Source organism: Colossoma macropomum, unplaced genomic scaffold, assembly GCF_904425465.1.
Source record: "Colossoma macropomum unplaced genomic scaffold, Colossoma_macropomum, whole genome shotgun sequence".
Taxonomy (NCBI): domain Eukaryota; kingdom Metazoa; phylum Chordata; class Actinopteri; order Characiformes; family Serrasalmidae; genus Colossoma; species Colossoma macropomum.
Window position 1 is genome coordinate 19,136,167 of NW_023494792.1, and position 20,379 is coordinate 19,156,545.

At 38.3% G+C, this 20,379-nt stretch overlaps 1 protein-coding gene across 1 annotated transcript in view; it reads right to left on the bottom strand.

Moving 5' to 3' along the window:
• The window catches only part of kcnq1.2 (potassium voltage-gated channel, KQT-like subfamily, member 1.2), a 157,568-nt gene extending 138,015 nt beyond the window's left edge, over positions 1-19,553 (bottom strand). The window contains exons 1-6 of the mRNA XM_036576391.1: positions 19,060-19,553; positions 9,338-9,428; positions 7,150-7,276; positions 6,329-6,407; positions 6,047-6,143; positions 3,993-4,133 (exon numbers count right to left, since the gene is read on the bottom strand). Of these exons, the coding sequence (XP_036432284.1) occupies positions 3,993-4,133; positions 6,047-6,143; positions 6,329-6,407; positions 7,150-7,276; positions 9,338-9,428; positions 19,060-19,553 (1,029 nt within the window). The remainder of the gene's footprint in view (positions 1-3,992; positions 4,134-6,046; positions 6,144-6,328; positions 6,408-7,149; positions 7,277-9,337; positions 9,429-19,059) is intronic.
• Positions 19,554-20,379: the final 826 nt, after the last annotated feature.

Here is a 20,379-nt window from a genome sequence, read left to right on the forward strand (position 1 = left end):
CGGTGGATAATATTTCACTGTAATTCAGAATTTCCTTAACTATTCTTTAGAAAAGGAATGGAGATGGTAGCAGTTAACTCAAGGATCTGTAATTCCTTACAGCATCATCATGCTTTTTGTGTTAATCATAGTGCTAAGCAAAAGTCAAACTGTTTATCTGGGCAGTAACTGTTTTTTTGCTTGTAAAAGTAAACAATACAACAATACAACAGACAATAGAATACAAACAAACATTAATGTTGAAAAAAGTAACACAAATTTCTTGTTTTCAAAACATTTATTTGATACCTTGTAGGCTAGTTAGAAGAACACAGGTTTGATTCCAGACATCACCTCGATGGCTCCAGCTATTACATGTATTTGATTTAATTTAATGAAGCTTTGATTAGCTGAACATGGTATTGGATGATAACTACAAATAATACTGGGCTGCCATGAAAAGAGGATTGGAAATGGTCTAACGAACACGCTGCCATACATAGCATCAACACTTATTTGTATTTATTTATTTATTTATTTATTTATTTGTGTTTATTTTTTGCAAATAAATGCTTACTGCCCAATTAAACAGTTTTTTAAATAAAAATTTCTCAAGTGCCTAAAGCTTTTGCACAGCACTGTACATAATGAATTTGCACTGTAAAATAAAATAAAAACAAACAGAAGAAGGAACATTAAAGACAGATCAAAAAGATTCATGCTACATGTGTTCCATGGTAAGAATGACTTTCATGGTAAAACTGCCGCAGAGTGATTGTGCTTAGTGGCCTCTGTTTTTGCCTTACACTTGTATTTGGTCAGAGGGGAGCTCATTTTACATCTAATACTTATAAGCCCAGGTTTTCAGAGTGCACTCTGACTCATCCTACACTCACACACTTTCCTTTCCCCTAATCCATTATAAAGTGCGGGAATTCAGCAAACACAGGAAAACAAATACCTCTAGACCCATGTGCTGAAAGAGGAGCCAACTCTGACACACTGAGAGAGCCCTCAGCTCACGGCGAGTGTGTCTGAGGCTTTTCTTGTACAATACCTACAATAGAGGCTGAAGGAGGCCGAGGCTCTTCACATGGGCTTTTGGGGTGAAGAGTGGCAAGGAGAGTTTAATCCTAGCTTTCAGAGCTCACACACAATGCTAGTCATGACATGGGTGCACAATTAGCCACTCTGGTTCAAGTTAGAAGACCAGATCCAATGTGCCAAGGGTGGTGCCCCAGGCTCCTTATGAGACAGAGGGAATTCTGTGCATGTGTGTGTATGTGGTATAATGGTATCCCAGGCTGCAGCGTCCCCAGATATACAATTTACTCCAACCATGAAGCCAACGTGGGTGATTCATTGAGTCACTGAGTGCAGCCTATGGTCTACGTGTGTGGCCAAGCCAAAGCCGACATCGCAGTGTCGCCTTCGGGTGTACAGCCTGCTGTGTCTCTATGCGTGTGTGCATGTGTCTGGGAGAGATGAGGTGAGCCTTGTGTGTGGCAGTCACAGCATATGAGCTGACAGCATCTACCTCTCTTTAGCACACTCCTAGAGCTCTCTCAATCATCTTATCCCTGTACTGAACTCACCCGATGAATTCTGCTCCCCTCTTTTATCCACTTTTCTTTTTCAATGACGATTTTGGGTTTTCTGTTTCTCTACAAACTATTTCTCTTTGTCTCTGAACTTCTTATCCGCATTTTCACCTTTTCCCCCTGCTTTTTCTCTCATCCTCAGCCATAGCCTCTCCCTTTTCCCTCACTTTTATCCTGTGCTCCTTGCCAACTCCTCTCTCTCTATGAAAGAGGGATGGGCGTGGCCAGAGGAAGGAGCAAGCCGTTAAGTTAACGAGTTGGCATATGTTCATTCTGAGAAAGAAGAGGTATGATTCATGCAGGCTGGCTTCTGCCTCTCTCTCTTTCACTGCACCTGCAGCTCCCTACAGAGAACAGCACCAAGCCAGCCTCTGTATTTCTCTCTTTCAGTCTCTACAGACCCGTACAAAGAAAGAAATATACCGAAAATATACTGACATACATTCTGTTCATCTTATTTACACATACACTGGCCCCAAAAAGTATGTGGACACTTTTAACTTTTTAACTATTGACAAATTTTAAGTTACTTCTTAAAAGGTTTAGCTTCCAAACATCGAACTGATGGTAGACGCTTTGTGTGGAGAACGTCTGGAGAAGAACATCTGGAGAAGAACTCCAACCAGACTGCATTAGTAATTAGTAGAGGGTAACGTCAAAGCCAAGGGCTTTTTCTTACAGTGGTGCCAGTGAGTTTGTGCTCATTGATGGGATCATGAACTCAATGGCTTTTCGGATGCAAACCTACAGAAGTCTTAACAGAATCTGCTCAAGAGATAACGTTCTGAAACATCATCTGCCTTTTGTAAAAATACTTTACAAAAAGATGGACTGTTTAAAAAAATACTACTTGATTTGACATTTTGTTTCCTAACACAATAATCCAAATGCACTTTTAAATATGGCACAAATACACTGTAACAACACATATCATTTTAATATGAGGGGAATCCTCCTAACGCAGGCTGGCGATACTGTAAGGTGATTCAGCATTAGCCATTTATGAAGACTTGTCAATTACTGATCTTAAAACTTACTACTATGGCACTAATATGTATATCATGTAGTTGTGAAAGTAAGGAATTGAAGTGTGGCCCACACATAGACCTATGAGCGGTCTAAAGGGTTTAAGGGGTTAAATCATTGTTGCTGCAAAGACTAACCTTGAAAACTGAGCTAATAAAAACTCTCAGTGTACTTAATTTGCCCAGTGCCCCTGAGTTGAGGACAGACCAATAAGTAGCCAAAAAAAAACTTTTCCTCATATCATGCAAATCTGTAACAATTACCAATTTTAGTAGAAATACAGTAAACGGTTGCAATGCCAGTGGGTTCCTTCTCCCCTTTCTCCTTCACTTTGTCCCTCCCCTATTCTTCCCTCCTTTCCTCCATCTCTCTGTCCCTCGCCTTCCTCCTCCCCTTCACCTCCCTCCTGCTCTCCCTTCCTCTCTTTGTCCCCTTCTCCTTCAGTGAGTTCATTCCCCCTGCCTCTTCTCATGCTCAAGTTTACAGTTTTCAGGAAAAAAAACAAAAGGGAGCAAATCCCCCTGTCGAGGGCTTCATCTCGCAACCTCTTCCACACAAACAACAGCTTTTGTACCATTACAGAGAGCAACAGGAAGCCTCACGCTTTCTGACCCTCTCCACAAAAAGGTAGAAACCCTGCAATTAAAGTTTTAATTAAAGACGCCAACGCCTCAGAGTGTGGAGAAGAGAGAGGTCTTTCAGAGGGACAGCAGGCAAGGTGAAAAGAGGTGAAAGGAGACTATTGCCAGGCCTTTTGTATAACACCGATCCCCAGAGCAAGCCTATGATTGCTTTCTCATTACTCTACACATTAAATTCAACTTGTTAATTAACTAGACTGGAAACCTCATCTGAGATGGATTCAAAGGCCATTTGATTGAATAGTTTTGGATTAAGGCACACTGTGGTTCACTCTTTCTGTGTTGCTACAACTCTGCAATGCTGCTAAACAAAGATATCTACTGAACCTTTCAGATATTCTACTTTAACAGTTGCTCTAATGGCTGAATTTTTCAATTAGTTGTTTGACTATAGAAGCACATATTCTTACCATTCTTACCAGCCTACTGAACAAAACTAAATCTGCAACACAAAATGTCTCAGAGCATATGAGAACTATGATTAATTGTTTTATAATTTTATATATTTGATTATTTCATTTATTTGATTATAATTTTTATTTTGGTCAATAGTTCCTCAGCAAAACCTAGCATATTTGGGTAAATTTGCATAGCACATCCACCACACATTGTCAGATTTAGTGTAACATTTAGTATGTTGTTGTTGTATTAGCAGAGGTATTCACAAATAGAGCATGACAAATATCTTTCTATATTTCAACTGCTCTGTGTTTTTTGTAAGCCAGACCATCTGCAAGAGACTTACGACTCCCCACCACAGCGCATCAGCGTAGCTTGAGAAGCCTGTCTTCCCCTCTTCGTCCACGGCATCCTTCTCCGCAAGATACACAAAGTATGAGGAGAAGATCAAACCCAGGAATCCAATATACAGCGTCGTTATCAGCTCCTGGTACAGAGAGGAAGCACAGTTACAGTATTGCTAAAATTTCTGAAATAATTCAGATTCCTGATGCTTGGGGTATCTTTTAATTAATCTGATGCAAAAAAAAATGTGCTGGTTAATTAAAGTTCATGGGTCAGATACTGTAGATTGGGACATTTAATATCAGAAAGCGTAACTGTATTACATACCACAATCACAATGTAGCCGAAATGCAAGATACACTGATACAAGTTAAACATCAAAAAGTTACAAGAACCCATGAACAGTACAAGTACAGGACATAGTAATAATACAGAGAATCTAGTGCATGCAGCCTATGAGCCTTAATTAGTCCACACCCTTTAAGGCCTTCAAAAGTCATATGTCAATAGTAGGAGAGTAGAGAGAAATGTAGATCCATTCCACTTGTGTGTGTGTGTGAGAGAGAGAGTGTACATGTGTGTAGAATCCTCAGAAGCTTCTGAGCAAGAATATAATGACCCTGATCACTGGAACGGGATCATTAAGCCTAGTAAGACCCTGATTACTTCAGCATGGACTCATGAATTCCTTATATGGTCACTGCAGATTCAAGGCTGAAGATGAGCATGATTGAACACTAGCATCACACTGGCGCACTGGGATATCACCTAGTAAACCAAGAACAAACCAATTTGATTTTTGGCCATTTGACAATTCAGACAATGTGTGGTTTCACAAAAGATACATGTGTGTATGTGTGTGTGTGTGTGTGTGTGTGTGTATGTGTATTTAGGGCTAGGTTGCACCAGAGGGTGCTCTTATCCTACTAACAACTGAAAACTTTTACAATATTTTTCAATGCTTTATTAACATTTTACAAGTAAAACTATGCTAAGTATGCTTGATATTGCAAATAAACATAAACACAGTAAAAATTCACAAAAATTTCAAAAAAGTAGTTGAAGTCTTGAAAGTTTGATATCTTTGAAAGCTTTTTCACTCAAAAGGTTTGGTTCCAGTTGTCTCCAGGACATCCCCAGCCATCACATGGATTTATTAAATTCCAGGACAACTGATTTAATGAAGTAGTGATTAGCCAAACCAGGCATTGGATGATACCTATGAATAATACCAGGTCTGCTACAAGGCAAGGTTTGGAAAAGAACAAATAAACACTTACTAACACTCTGGACAAATAAATACTTACTTTTTTTTATTATTTAATTTTCTCAGGTTCCTAAATCTTCTGCATAGTATTGTTTGTCAGTGCTTAAAACATTAGCTTTAGGTAAGCCTATAGTAATTCATTCTTAAAATAAGGTCTAAAAATAAAAAAAAGTGTTAAAAGTCTTAACAGTTACCTGTCAGAGTTACACAATCATAATAGTTCTGAAATCAATTACACTGTTATCGTTGATCTGGCTGCTCTAAGAGTGTTGTAGTCTTAAGTATTGCCCTCAGTGGTCCAACACATTTTCACATGAACAATAGGCCTCATTTCAACTTTTATTTTAATTAATTTAACATTAGCACAATCATGGTGCATCCTTAATGTATATAAGCCTACAAGCTCTTGATAATATTTTACGGATTTTGTCCTTTCATTGATATTTATTTATGATATATGATTTTGAGTGGCTATGGTGCTGAAGAGCTTGGTGGCTAGCTCAGAGAAGCTGGTCACAACTCACTGGGCAAAGGTGGCTGAACAATTTACTTAAGCTGGTGGGAAAGGCTGAGCTGGCAGAGCAGCTCAAAGCAAGACTGCTGGCCTGTAGATGATTTACACAGCATACAGCTCATTATTGTTCAAAGGAGAATATTCTGAATGAAATATCCCCAGACTCTATTAAAGTAGTGACTTAATGTATTAAATAACCAATGCACTTAAGGAAATGTGAACACTATGAGTGCACTGAGAGTTTGTGCATATAAAGAATATACAGAATTCTGACCTGACGATGAATAAAGACTACAGAACCCAGAAGTCTCCATGTGCCTCCCTGCCGATCCACATGGAGCATGCGCAGGATCTGAAGGAAGCGGATTCCTCTGAAAGCAAAAGAAAGTGGTGTCAAAAAAAACACTGCTACATTCTGTACAATTACCAGTGAACAGTTTATCACAAAACATTACATAATAAATACAAACTAAAATGATCATATGTGGAACCTAAACATATCTTTTGTTCAAATACATATTTGTTTTATGTAATAATCAACTTGCTACACTGATACCTGATGGCAGAGGTGGCGAAAACTTGCCCATTTGAACCGACACTCAGTACTACGACTGATGCGACCACCACTATCAAATCTGCTCAACAGAAGAAGTCACACAGGAGTTTTCTGTTAGACATATTCTGTTTACAGTAGGCCTGTTACAGTTATTAAATAATTGCCTGATCACAATTTTTTGAGCTGATTGCAATTATTCTAGCTGAATGCAATTGCTTTCCACAGTTCATTTTCCACAATCATGTGCTCACACTACAACATACAAAATGTGAAATGGGTGATGTATGTAAATGAGTTTTTATCAGTTGGGTTGAGTCAGATTTATGTGAATAAAAAAGCAGGAAACATTTGCTCAGTTACATCATGGGTCTTCTAAAGTTCTAACATCTGACTGGTGCTATAACATCCAGAGGGCAGCAGTGAGTAGTGTTTGTTTATTTGCATTTGAGCTGTATCTGTCTTAAGTTGGGAGCTAGTAAACATCAACAGCTAGGAAGCAAGCCAGCTAGTCAGCCAATCTGGCCACTTTAGACTTTAATATTTTTATGAAATGAACAAAGAGACCATGGAATTTTTAACCGCAGTTATTTATACAGCAGCGAATCGTCAGCTATCATTTCACCACTATGACAGGCCTAGTGCACAGTTATTGTTTTTAAACAGAGCAATAACTACAACAACATTATTTTTATTACTGTGATTGTCTCATTAGAATATCAGAAGGGTAAACTTAAGCAATCATATTTATATTATAATATTTAAGAAATATGGTTTACTGAGTAAGAAGTGTTTTTTCCTGACTATATTGTGTAGATATGTACCTATGATAGAGATGGGTTTTCTGATGAAGCGCAGTCTGCCCTTGATGCCCACATATTTGCTCCTGCAGCCTGCTGACCACAGACGCACCACGTACTCCGTACCAAAAAACACCACCAACACGATCTCCTAAAGACAGAGGAACATGACCATTGAGTGTGAGAGAGTAAACAACAGGACTGAAGGATGAGTGAATGTAAGGCAGGTTAGAGAGCTAGACTCTATCTAGGATGAGCACAGATCCCATGAGGAGGGAATTCAGCCTGACCTCTCTAAGACAGAAGACACTTATCTAGTCTTTTGCTCTGACCTCTGATTCATAATGAATTGACCCTGATTGCCACTGTGACCTCCTGAGGTGATATAAGCAGCAAACTAACGTGGGTGGCCAGAGAACAGCTTGCTTACACAGATCGGTGATACAGACAAAGCTGTAATTCTACGCTGCCTGTCAGCTGTAGTGTCATAACACACACATACACCATATCAGGTGTTCTGAGCAAACACACCAAGCAGGCCCCACATATTAGATCTGTAGAAACACCAGTTTCATTATCCAAACCAGGGATTAGGTCACTACATTAGATTAATTCTGTTAAACGGCATACCCAGATGTTCTGTGGCATGAATATCATTTACAGTAAAAAGATTAACCAGTTTAATTATGCTTATGTATAATAAATCACCACATGAGCCATGAGTATGTTCAACAGCATGCCAGTTAGGCAGGGAAACACTGGTACAGTGTTCTAAAAAATAGAAAGAAAAAGTGAAAAATAAGATGAAAAAATGTCTGGCACTCAGTTTTTTTATGGTATGTGTTTTTTAAAGAAATCACAGAAAGAAATCTTTATTTTTAAAAGTAAAATATTTATTTTTGTATTTATAGTTATGGTTGTATTTGAAACAATATTTAAATAATATTAGAACTATTCTGGGTCATATTTTACCTGAGAATTACTCTAAAACTGGCCTTTGGAATATTCCTTTAAGACTAGGATTAGAGTCATGCAGTTACACTAACACTCAGGGCCTAGTAAGTATGTGCAATGTGCGTGTGTACGAGTGTGCACAAGACATACTATTCATGACTGTCATTCACACAGTGGGCAAGAGTAGCCCATTAGCCAGTCTTACTTTGGGCTACCAAGTGTTTGTTAAGTGTCATTCATGTAATTTCTGTTCATAGAGGTGTTGTTTTACCTTTTACAAAAGACAAAGCAACACATTATTATTATTCAAGAGGAAAAAGTACAGATAGACTGTTCTTAAATGAAAGTATGGGTAGTATCAAAATTTTACACAAGTAAAGGTGAACGTATGGAGCCAAAGATGTACTTGGGTGGAAGTTAAAAAGCTTTTCTATGTTTAAACATGCAAGTATATAAAAGTTAAAAAGTAAAAGCTTTAACAGAAACATTATAAAATTAACACTGCACACAAGCTGATCACACTCTGTGTAACCCGGGCTAGCAAATCTTTTCAACAAAAAGGGTGTGTGTCACAGTGACTAATGAGTCATACTGGTTCATTTACAAAGACTAATTAGCCAGTTACGGGTAGTTTTATTTTACACTGATTCAAACTTAAAATGTTCAGGAGCTTGCAAAAATAAAAAAAGGGAGATAAAAAATGACTTTTGAGATGTGCTAAATGAAATTTGTATTTAGTAAAAGCACAGTTATTCAGTTGCTGTAATACTTCAGTAAAGTACAAATCAAATCAAAATAATAGTGTAGTATAATAACAAAATACAATCACTTAAGTATTTTCTACTGCTGTTGTTATTATTGACCTTGTTAAGATTCTTTCTAATATCTGTCACAGTTGAATATTATAAATATATGAATAATACTATCCCAAGCAGTGTAATCAAACAAGGGCTCCACCCACCAGTTTCTGTGCATTTAAATGTAAAATTCATTGTGGCAGAGAACTGATAAAAACAAAATCACAAGCATTTTTAGGACAGAAAGGCAAGACATCAACATTCAGGTTCTGAGTCTGCCTACCCTACTAAGATGTACTATCTCCATCAAGTGGATGTCTACGGTACTGCACTACACCATAAGTCAATAAGCCAATTAAGCAGGCTTTCATCCTTGTTTCAATTCATTGTAATAGGAAGCATGTGTCTGTGTTTGAGGTTTCATATTGAAATACATACAACACATAGTGAATGAAACTTACCATCCAGAATAGTGTTCCAGTGGCAAAGTCTGCGTACTGCTCGATGGTGGAAAGCACACTGAAGATAAGACATACTAGAACCATGAGGAACCTGAGAACAGGAAAAAACACAAGTGATTCTCTTTCTTTCTGAGCTAAAGTAATCAATTACTGTGCTCTAATCTGTCTATCAAGCTCCGAACAGCCATCCAAGTCCTGCGAATGGAGAACCATCAGATCCCAAAAACAGCAATGAGATGGGTACCCCCTGGCGCCAAATGTTAGCGAGGACTCCCCCAGAACATGTGGAGACAAACATTCGTCGAAGACACTAAACACCACATGGGATGATGCCAAAACCCTCACCAGAGACCAGAAACATTGGAGAAACCTTTTTATCCGATATGCCACATAGCATGGGACATCTAATCTGTCTATCAACTACAGCATAGAGGGACAGCTACTGAGAATTTGGTTCCTAATTTCTTGTGTCGTGCTAAAAGAATATTTGAGCTTGTAATTTCTCATCATTTTTGACCTAATGCTTCATCATCATCATCTTCGTCATCATCATCGTCATCATCATCATCATCATCATCTTTACAGAACCCCAAAAATAAATACATTAAAAAATAATAAAACAATCTAATGGTGAGTACTGTGATACTGTGTGAATCAGTTCAGCAATAAAACCTCTTTTATTGAACACAGTTTTCGGGCTGCTTAAAAATTTTAGTTAACTGAATTTTAAGTTAACTGAAAAACAGTGTGTGTTTTATGCCCTATAAACATATAATTTGATGTTCCTGAAGTTCATGTACTAAACATTGTAAGGCAGCCAGGATGGTAGCTTTTTTTTAAGTTAAAATCCCAAAAATATTTTTCAGTGCAGCTCATGTGCAAACACACTACCGAAGGAGCACAAACAACTAGATTTTTGTAACCACCTTTGGTAGACATGCACAGAGTTATAAACAATATGATATTGCTGCTGTCAAAAGAAAACCTTGTATCTCCAAAATGGTAACTTTACAGCAGAAGGAAAAACCATACTTTACTTTTAATGTAAGTCAATGGACTTTTTTTCCAAGTCATTTTAGGCCGTTTGTTTTGATCCATTCATCGTGAAATTGACACACAATGTAAAGAGCAACATTTTTATGTCAAAAACTGAAAAATGACAAAAATGGTTTCTTCCGACAACACCGATATATAAAATTTATATGACATGTATGAAGCTCAGTATACACATATATTAATGTCTTGTTGCGCGTCATCTCTTATACTTAAGCTTGCATAGCCTCAATATCCACTGAAACAGCAAAGCGACATCAAGGATTTCCCCTCCAGATGGGAGAGAGTGTTACCATGTCAGGGATTATTCACACACGCACACCCATACACACACACACACGTTTACGAGCATGTTGAGGAAAACATTCACCACTCTTTTGGTACACACTGCAGAAAGGATGGAGAAGGGGAGATAAAGCACTGACGTCACTTACAGATGTGAGGTGTGCTCTTCAGGTTCTTTATGTTCTTTTAATGAAAATTCTCACACTTCAGTACTGAGCCAGATGGTGATCTGCTGACATGACGATCTATTATATGGACCTGCTTAAATGCACAGGTCAGTCAAGGACACAGCTTTAAACCAAAGTCTGAAGCATCAGGCGCTATTTCTGTGATGTGGAGAGCAAGCAAGGAATCTTGTTATTGAGACCTCACAAATGTGGACATATTTCGTGGATGGTTTAAAGACAAATTACACATTTAATATGTAATATGAGATTTTGTAATAATCTCCCCCAAACATCCAAATTCCAAGTATTTACATGTTTATATCTGAATTCTGTTCAGCAAGTGATTTGCAGAAATTCTGTCACACTGGGCACATCATGGCATGTACAGTATCCAGCCACTGCAAGTCCTTAAAATAATGTAGGTTAACTAGTTTGGGAATTATATTGGGAACTAATATTAAAAGAAGAACACTATAGTTATCCTAAACATCAACAGTGTTTTTTACTTTTCTCAGTCTAGCTGAAGTAATGTTCATCTGATTTAGTGAATGCTTCCTAAATCAGTAAACAGCATATCTCAAATTAGCAGCACACCTAAAAAAAAGATGGTTATACAAGGGTTTTTTAGTAAAGACAGTGGTTCTGTACAGAACCACAGACACTCAAACAACAATTTGCATGCTTAAATGATTATTTGCATGGTGAAATTGTTCTTCAGACTGATGGAGATTGTGTTATATATTGTTCTATACAGAACCTTTTTTAAAAGAGATCTATATAGCACCAAAAAGGATTCTGCTATTCATACAAGTTTAACATCATAATAATAAAAGAACCATTTTTGTTACTGAATGAAGCTCACTAAAAATGCAAGATCCTGCTGGTGTGAGTTTCAGTCAGTTTTCTTTCCTTCATTGAAGCACACAAAAGCTATTTAAGTGCTAGTAGTACCCCCTTACGGAGAATCTTTATCCTGCTACAAGTGAATGAGTCATAAATCAATGAATTCTTTACAACCTTTTTTTAGACTCACAAATGACAAATGAATAAAAAATAACTAAAAAAGAATAAATTCAGCAAAAAAAGGAAAAAAAATAGAATGCGGGAAAAAATAAAGATTTCATAGAAACAAAGAAGCAGCCAAAAGCAGTTGGTCTGTTAGGTACTGTATTATTCTAAACCCTATATTAAACATGCTTGATCTATAAGGAAGCTGTATATTTATTTATTAGGGAACTTAACATGGACAACTGTCATTGTTTTTAGTGACAGATTTAAAAAAAGGGTCTACAGAAAAGAAAACAACATGCTGTGTCACTTTAATCTGAAATTCATTATTATAGTATATATATAGTATACATTATTTGCTCTTTACATGTTTTTTTGCAAATGCATGCCCAGGTTTTGTTCAAAGCCCTGTTGTATGTACCACTTATATGGGCTTTTTACATTAAATGCTGAAACATTATCTAGCGATATCTGTTCATGGAAAAAGAGACAGAAACGATGCTACATTTAATATGATGAATAATCCTTATTAATCCCTCTTCAAAATGACCAGATGTGTTGAGCTATTGCAACATCAACAGCTGTATTTCCAAAATGGAGAGGATGATATATGCACCAACGCGCTATCACTCTGCTCCCATATTTTCTCAAATTTGGATTAGCCCTCGTCTAGCCTAGTCAAAATATAGGCCACCAAAAAATGTTTCATAAGACGGATATCTCCTGTTTTTCTGGATGAACATCCTAAGGGAAATATCGTGTTACTGTAACTTGTTTTAATGCTTTCAGTGAGCAACATCTGGATAAAATACGAAAAGTGTCCTGGAGGCATACAAACTAAATTAAAATAAGCTTTTAATCTTGTTTTCATGTGAAAATCAGGGAAAGCAGGGTTAGAGATTTTAGATCATATTTGGGTCATTTATGGCCCAGGACTAAGAATGAAAAACAAGACAAACCTCAGTATAAGTTAAAAATGACAAATAGGAAACGGAGGCCTAAGTTCTCCAGGCTTCATCACGAAATATGCAAGCAGTAACAAAAAGGAAAAACAATTATTTTCCTGCACACAAAACAGAGAGCATAAGTGAGTAACAAGCTCAAGCCCTGTTTGGTTGCCCTCGTGCCCCTGAATGACTGGAAGACTCTGACTGACAGAATTATTACTCTTCCACAATTTGCTCTGGTGACTTTGTCTGTATTCATATCAGAGAGCCACAGGTTCTCAGGACCCCTGTGGACAAATACTGTGGATTTTCAAAACAAACCCAACGATGTGCCCCGCCAAAAACAATAGCATTCACCTCAAAACCATTTTTAATCAACCTCCCGTTGTGTGGAAATACACTACACATAAGGCCCTTCTATGAAGCATCCCAGGAGGTGTGGCTAGCTTGGGTCAAATGAGTCATCTCAGTGAGTGAGTCTAGTTTGGAAGGACAAATCGTAGAGATCTGATTAAAATAAAACAGCTGGTGTTTTATCCAGCATTATCAGCATCAGTCACCGTGAGCTGCCCTAGGACCACGTTGACAACAACAGCACTACCACTCATGCTGCATTTGTCTGAAAGGAGAATCATGAAAGAAAAGAACTTTATTTATCCATTGTCAGGCTACTGATGACTTGTCACTCTTTTCCAAGGCCCCCAAGCTGGGGTCGGCCACTGGGGAGATAAGTGTGTTACACTGCAATAACACCGGAGCTCAAGGGCACAAATGCAGTGGTGGGTAGAAGGACACTTTAACAAAGAAGCCTCCAGGGCTAGGTCAGCATGCATGGTCCCCACTCTGGAGTCAAACTTGGCCTTCTTCAGTTCCACCATGTTTCATTTCCTGGCATAAAGCCTTAACAAGCTGATCCCTTGCTGCCCTAGCTATATTCAAAGCCAAACTAACTGCACTAACCGCACTAAATAGTCCATTTGGCTCCAAAGCAAGGTTTTTTAATAATGAACTGTGATGCTCTCCTCTGCCTAAAAACACTTTAAAGCCCACAGCAAACTGTCTAATAAACAAGGTCTTACAAGTTCATTGCATGTCACGCTGTACGAGATGAAGCCAGAAAATATTCTGCAAATTTTGTAGCAGACTGTGTGAAATAATTTATGTTCATGTGCTGCACACCTGATCATATATGAGACATATTCTCTGACAATAAGCCTATGAAGAAAGAAAATGATGACATTCTGCCTGGATCTTCCATCATTACTCCTAATGGTGGTGGATTTTTTGGCGTGCATTACAGTAGCGCTCAAGTTCCAAGACTTTGGTCTGACACTGTCAGAACTTTGTTATCTTTAATCACAAAGGCCCTAAACTGAATGTTACTGAGCTCACCACATTAGGCAGTCTAGGATTTTAACTCACAACCAAAGAATTCTTTCATGATTTGCTATTTTCTTATCTGTAACAACACTGTCGTCTTAAAAATCTAAGAACATATAGCTGACTTTACACCATGCAGGCCTTAATCTTGGAATTGAATGTTATCTGTGACAATGTAACTAGTTTGAGAGCCTAGAAGAAAGCTCCTTCAACTCTAGGCCAGAAAACTGCTTAGTAGCCCCAATTATCCAAATCTTCCCTTAATGTTGTAATTAAACTTAACTGCCTTGCTGAGTACACATGAAGACTGGCCACCATATTAACAATCAATAGTATTTTCACAGATATTTGCCAAAAGAATTTGTGATATTTCAACAGATATTTTCATAATAATTTGAAAAGGTTAAAGTTTTAAAAAAGGTGTTTTACTTGCTTTTCCACATACATAGATGATATGAGATCACTCACACCTGAAGAGGCTGTTTAAGGTTGTCCTTTACTACAGACTGCATAGCCACAAACTATTTGCCCCCACTTAATCATCTCTGTTCATCTAGGAAATGCTGGTAATGGCCATCTATTTGAGTTACACTCTCTGCAGCTTAGCTGTCTTACAGCAATATTACTCATTAGATTGAGCCAAGAGAGGTCTTATGTAATGCTAGAACATTAATATGGTACATAAATATTTGGTCTAGTGGCAGTGAAAAAAAACACTTGATTCATTGACCTACATGGAGCAAAACTGAAAACTCAGGCAGAATTATAACCAAACTCTGTGCAAACTTTCTATTATAAACTATAAGCACAAGGTGACCCAGCTATGGGTGTTTTTTTTCCATCCCTCGTTCCATGCAAGTTAAAGTGAGATTACTCGTTGATGGAGATCCAATCCATGATGCACAAATGTAAAGAGGAAAACATGAAGACAATCCTTACTCCAACAACTGTACTTAAAGATTTCTGAGGGAGTTCTTTAAGGTCAGTCAAGGTGACTATCCATCCAACTGTGTACATTTGAGATCTGAACCACAAACACATACCTAACATAGATCTGTGAAAATCTATTTATGTTGACCTTAATCATCGTATATTGGTCTGTGCATTTTAACCTCTGAAGATGTCCTTTTTGTACGGACAAAGTAAAGTTTTTTTTTTTTTCATTTTTAAGTACATTAAGTTACCTTTCATTTAAATGGTACAACTATTTATACATGGGGCACCGTATATGAAGTAAACAGTAATAAACCCAAACTGTCCTAAACATATCCTACATAAGAATTTTTAAGTAATCTGATCAATTTATTACCTGAACGACAAGAAACAGGTTGATCCCCTTGGCAAATAGTTAATAGGCTGACAGCCCCCTCCACTAATATACAGGGCTAGGCTTTAAATTTAAGAATTTACTGATGGATTCACTGTAAAACATACAAAGTAAAGAATATAGCACCTGAATGTTTTACAAACTTCAAATGTCTATGTTTAAAGGAGAGCTGCTATAATTCAGAGAGGAACATTTAAGAAGACCTTTTAGGAACTAAAAAATACATGTCTGTAATTTATTCATTTTTATTTCACAGAAACATTATGCAGCTCAGTGTGCAAGTCTTCTAGTAAGAGTCTAATAACATTGTTACAGACTACACTGGATAGTGCTCACAGGACACCTATGGATAAATCAACAAGCAGCAAACTAACAAAAACAACAGCAAAGTGGAAATCTACAGTTACCCTTGGGGCCTTCCATAGCAGCAAGAATGCTACAAATGGAGAAGAGTTGGAACTATTGACTGTATATATGATACCAATGATAGATACTGTCATTGTCTGAAACAGGCAGGCACTCTTTTTTGCTGCTTTTTAAATAAAACAAATTGCTTTAGAGTCAAATTTGAGCACATAATACAAATGTGATTAATTGCAATTAACTACATTAAATAATGTGATTAATCATTATTGATTATTTTTAATCATTTGACAGCCCTAAATATACACCTCACAATCCACAGTTCTTTAAAACCTCTTATTAAAGTGTTGATGACATCAGAGAATTTCCATTGCATACCAAATTGCATCAAAATAGCATGATTAATCAACTATAATCAGGCTCAAATTATTTTGGACAAAACACAACACCCAAAGAAAAACACCACAATCTATCAGTCTAATTTAAAACTCTTCTAGATATTTCATACACCAGGTGCACGCACTGATGCTCTAAGCAGAGATTCTGACAGTTTCATGTCAGTGGCATTCAATGAGCTTGTTTTGAGACCTGCTATGGCTCTATGGGATGATGAAGAGGAACCCATGGAAGTGGATAAAAAAAGGATCACTAGTAACCCATGGAAGCGGAGAAAAAGAAAATCAGAAGGAGCCCACAGCAGTATAACTCAGACGTCTAGCTTCTTAGCTAACCTATCCTGCTACCTGTGATAGCAGTGATGGGAGTCATATGTGTCCCTGAGTACCACACCATCTAACTTTAAACTAACCATTTCAGAGATTAAACTCATTAAAATGTTAAACTAGCCTGATCTCAAATCAGAAACAACTGGAACCTTACAGACCTTCATTGACACTTTCACTATCAAAAGTTTGTTTGTCTGTTTTTGTTTGTCTAGTTCCTCTGTTTTTCTGTAGCATACAATATAATCATAGGCATAGGTTAGTATTTTTCACGACATGCGTGAATATGTCATCCATGCAAAGCAGTATGCAAGGCAGCACGTGGCAGCACTGTATGCAAGGCAGAGTGTGTTCAGAAGAAATGGGGATTGGATGTGTGTGCGGCCACATCTGTCTGTCTCAAGGAGCAAATCTCATATAAGAGGGCAAGAACAATGTTAAAGTATTTTGGATACAGGCCCAGTTGCAGACACTGTGTCCTTTTGTTACGTCAAGGAACCACATGGCCACTGCTAACTACAGGATTTCTGTCTGTTTGTGTCATGCTGAGCCTTCCAACTGTACTGTGGAATGACTGTTTTGGGACACCTGACAGAAAGAACAAAAAATGCAATTATTCTTTTAAATGAAGGGTCAGTTAGACGACTAAAGAACGAAAGAAAGAGAGATGTTTCTATGGTGAGAGAGCAGCAATAACCTGCTCTGTTGGTTCTGCCAAGGAGCATCTTCGCTCCTACCACACTATAGATATGTTGAGCTAAGGGAGAGGCCTGGGCCTGTGACACAAAAGAACCTATCCATGGGCCATCTAGATAAACAGACAAGTCATTAGGCTGTCCAAGTTGATGCGCTAAGGCTTTATGGATCCACTTCAAGCCTGGCAGCTGGACCGAGAGTGGAGAAAAAGGGCCTGGCATCGATAACCATCGGCAAGTAAGAGTTAGTTAAAGGAGCAGTGCAGAGCATCAATCACAGGGGTTTAATTTTGTAAAAGGCTGATATCAGGTTATCCTGAATGTGCTGCCGTGCTGGAGGTTCAGTTACAGAGACAGGGAAGGTTATCAGACTGCCATGTCAAACAAACACGCAAATGTACAGCATAGGACGGAGGGCACAAGGTCATTCAGTTTCCATAACTGAATAATTACATGACTGAGTACAGGAAGAACCTCTTTTACCATTCTACTATTATCATTCTGCAAAGCAAAGCTTTTTTAATTATACTACAGACCTAAAATAGATATATTTGATAACAGATTTGTCTTTTTTTCACACTGCTTCTAACCAAACAGAATTAGGCAGCTACAACTCATCATCCATCAGGCTAATTTTCTTAAACGAGTGGTTCTCAATACAGTCCTCAGGGTCCCAAAACAGTCCACATTTGCAATACACAGGGATAGAGGAAAAATCTGGACTGTCTTGGGGGCCTTGAGGACCACTGTCTTTGATTATTTAATCAGTAATATTCACAGGGAAGACATATTATGAAGACTGTAGTGATTAGCAAAATGATTAGCATAAATCAGATAATGATCTTAATCAGTGCCATGACCAGCAAACCTGAGACAATTAACCGAACGTGAAATGTTTTATTACAATAAAGATCGACAACATTTAACTTTCCCAGGCCTGATAGGAAACAAGCCCTGCATGTTTCATGCATGACCCAGCTGCCTAAACTGACTGCAGAATGCAGAGTCACCCAGGCTTGGAGACGGGGCTATCAAGATCACATTGACCCGCTTTTACGTAGTCTTAGACACACACAGATCCCTGTGGCCGAAGGAGACGCTTCTTTAGTTACTGAGAACTGATGCATATTCTTTACACCCTGCAGCATTAACTGTAATTACCTCATTGCTGGGATAACAGCCATGGGCACTTGATAAAAATGTGAAAAAATGCATAGTAGCAAAGTAAAACAAAATGAATGAGGATTTAAGTCCTGCTTTTGAAATATTGAATGAATTGACAGAGGCAGACAATGTAATGCCAACTATAAGTACATGTTTTCCACCCGTTTTAACTTCAAGGTTCTATTTATGTAGCTGAATGTAAATCACATGTTTCATAATGTAAGATTCTGGACATGATATTAGTTATTTACAGAATGGAAAAATCAGTTAAGATATGACTTTGCACAGGAAAAAGAGCCTATATGTATTGGATATGTGGAAAAAATAGGTTTGATTGCTTATCTATTCTGAATATTACAAATTTCATGTTTCAAGTTACAATCTAAACATGTGATTCATGTGAAACATCATTCTGACGCAATCAATCAGATTTCACCAGGAAAACCATAAACACTAATAGTGTCTTAGAAATCAGATATAGCCTATGCTACATTGTGAACCAATTCTACCATCTACATCAACAAAAATGTAAACAAAGGAAAAGGAACTGAACACATACTGAGCATTTATATATCTTCAATAATAGAGTAATGACAGGCAAATGTACTCACACTAGGAAGTGATAGAGGAAGCATTTCAGGCCTGCAGGTCTCTCTAGGAAGTTGTAGACATCGCCCTGCATGCTAGTCTTGGCGTGATAGGGGTTGTGTGTGAAGCGAGAGGGAGCGGGGCCGGGCAGCCCACGCACTGGCTCTCCGCTGACCGCGCCGCTGGACAGGGAGAGGGAGGAGCAGGAGCGCGGCTGGACGTACTCTCTGTGCACCGCTGCCTCTTTTGTGTGTCCGCCTGGAGGCCCGGGGACGCCTGATCCATTATTCACCACAGGCTCCAGTTCCACTGAAACAGGAGAGTAGTGCGAGCTGTCCACTGGTGGCTCCTCCACAGGTGCTGCTGCCTCCTCCAAGCTGCACTCGGAGCTTGGCCCAGTGAAAGTGTGCCCGTTTGGGCCACTGCTTTTCGGCCCGTTGCTGTCACAGCTGCTGGACCAGCCGAAGCGCCGGGACCGGCACAGGAGAGGGATGGGACGCCCCCGCATCTCTCCCATGGTGGGGACGCTTACGGGGCAGGGGGTTATTGTTTGAAATGTGATATGAGGGAGGCTGAGAAGTCACTGTAGGATGGAATGACCACAAACGTTCATAGGTGATCAGCACTTGACCTGTCGCTCAAGTCTCCACACCTGTAAAGGTATGAATAAAAAGCAAAACCAAATACTTCACATCAGCATTAAGTATGATGAAAAACTCTTAAAAATAAAGATGCCAGAAAGGGTTCTTTGGGTGGTATCATAAAATAATCACTGTTGGGTCCCTAACAAACCTTTCAATCTGTTTAAAGGAAAAACTCAATGATAACCAATAATTGAAAAGTTCTTTAGGAAAACAACTGTGGCTCTTCTATGGTATCACTCTCAAGACCATTTCTGTCACCTTTATTTTTAAGAGTGTCCGTGCACTTCACACTTAAAAGTCATCAAGGGCAAGCAGTGGCAATGACCCATTTCTTTCACCATGCACTTGCTACTGAAAACAATACTTAGACAATTAATGGCTGTTTAAGATTATATAAATGCACAGCCACTTGACAAACATGTATCAACTCCACAAGACGTTAATCATACGTAAGCTGTAGGCTCATAGATCAGTGTCTGCCTCTGTCTTAGGAAATATTAGGTACACATGATATCAGAATCATTGGTATCGGTAGATAGTTGCTTGAAAAATAATTATGGACATCAGGCAGATGTTTACATTGAAACAATATTTCAAAGCAATATATGATGGCATATAAATTGTAATCCTGAAAAGCAGAATGTTTAGGCGATGCTGCTATATAGCGAAAATGTCTGCATTCTATTCATTTTACTGCTT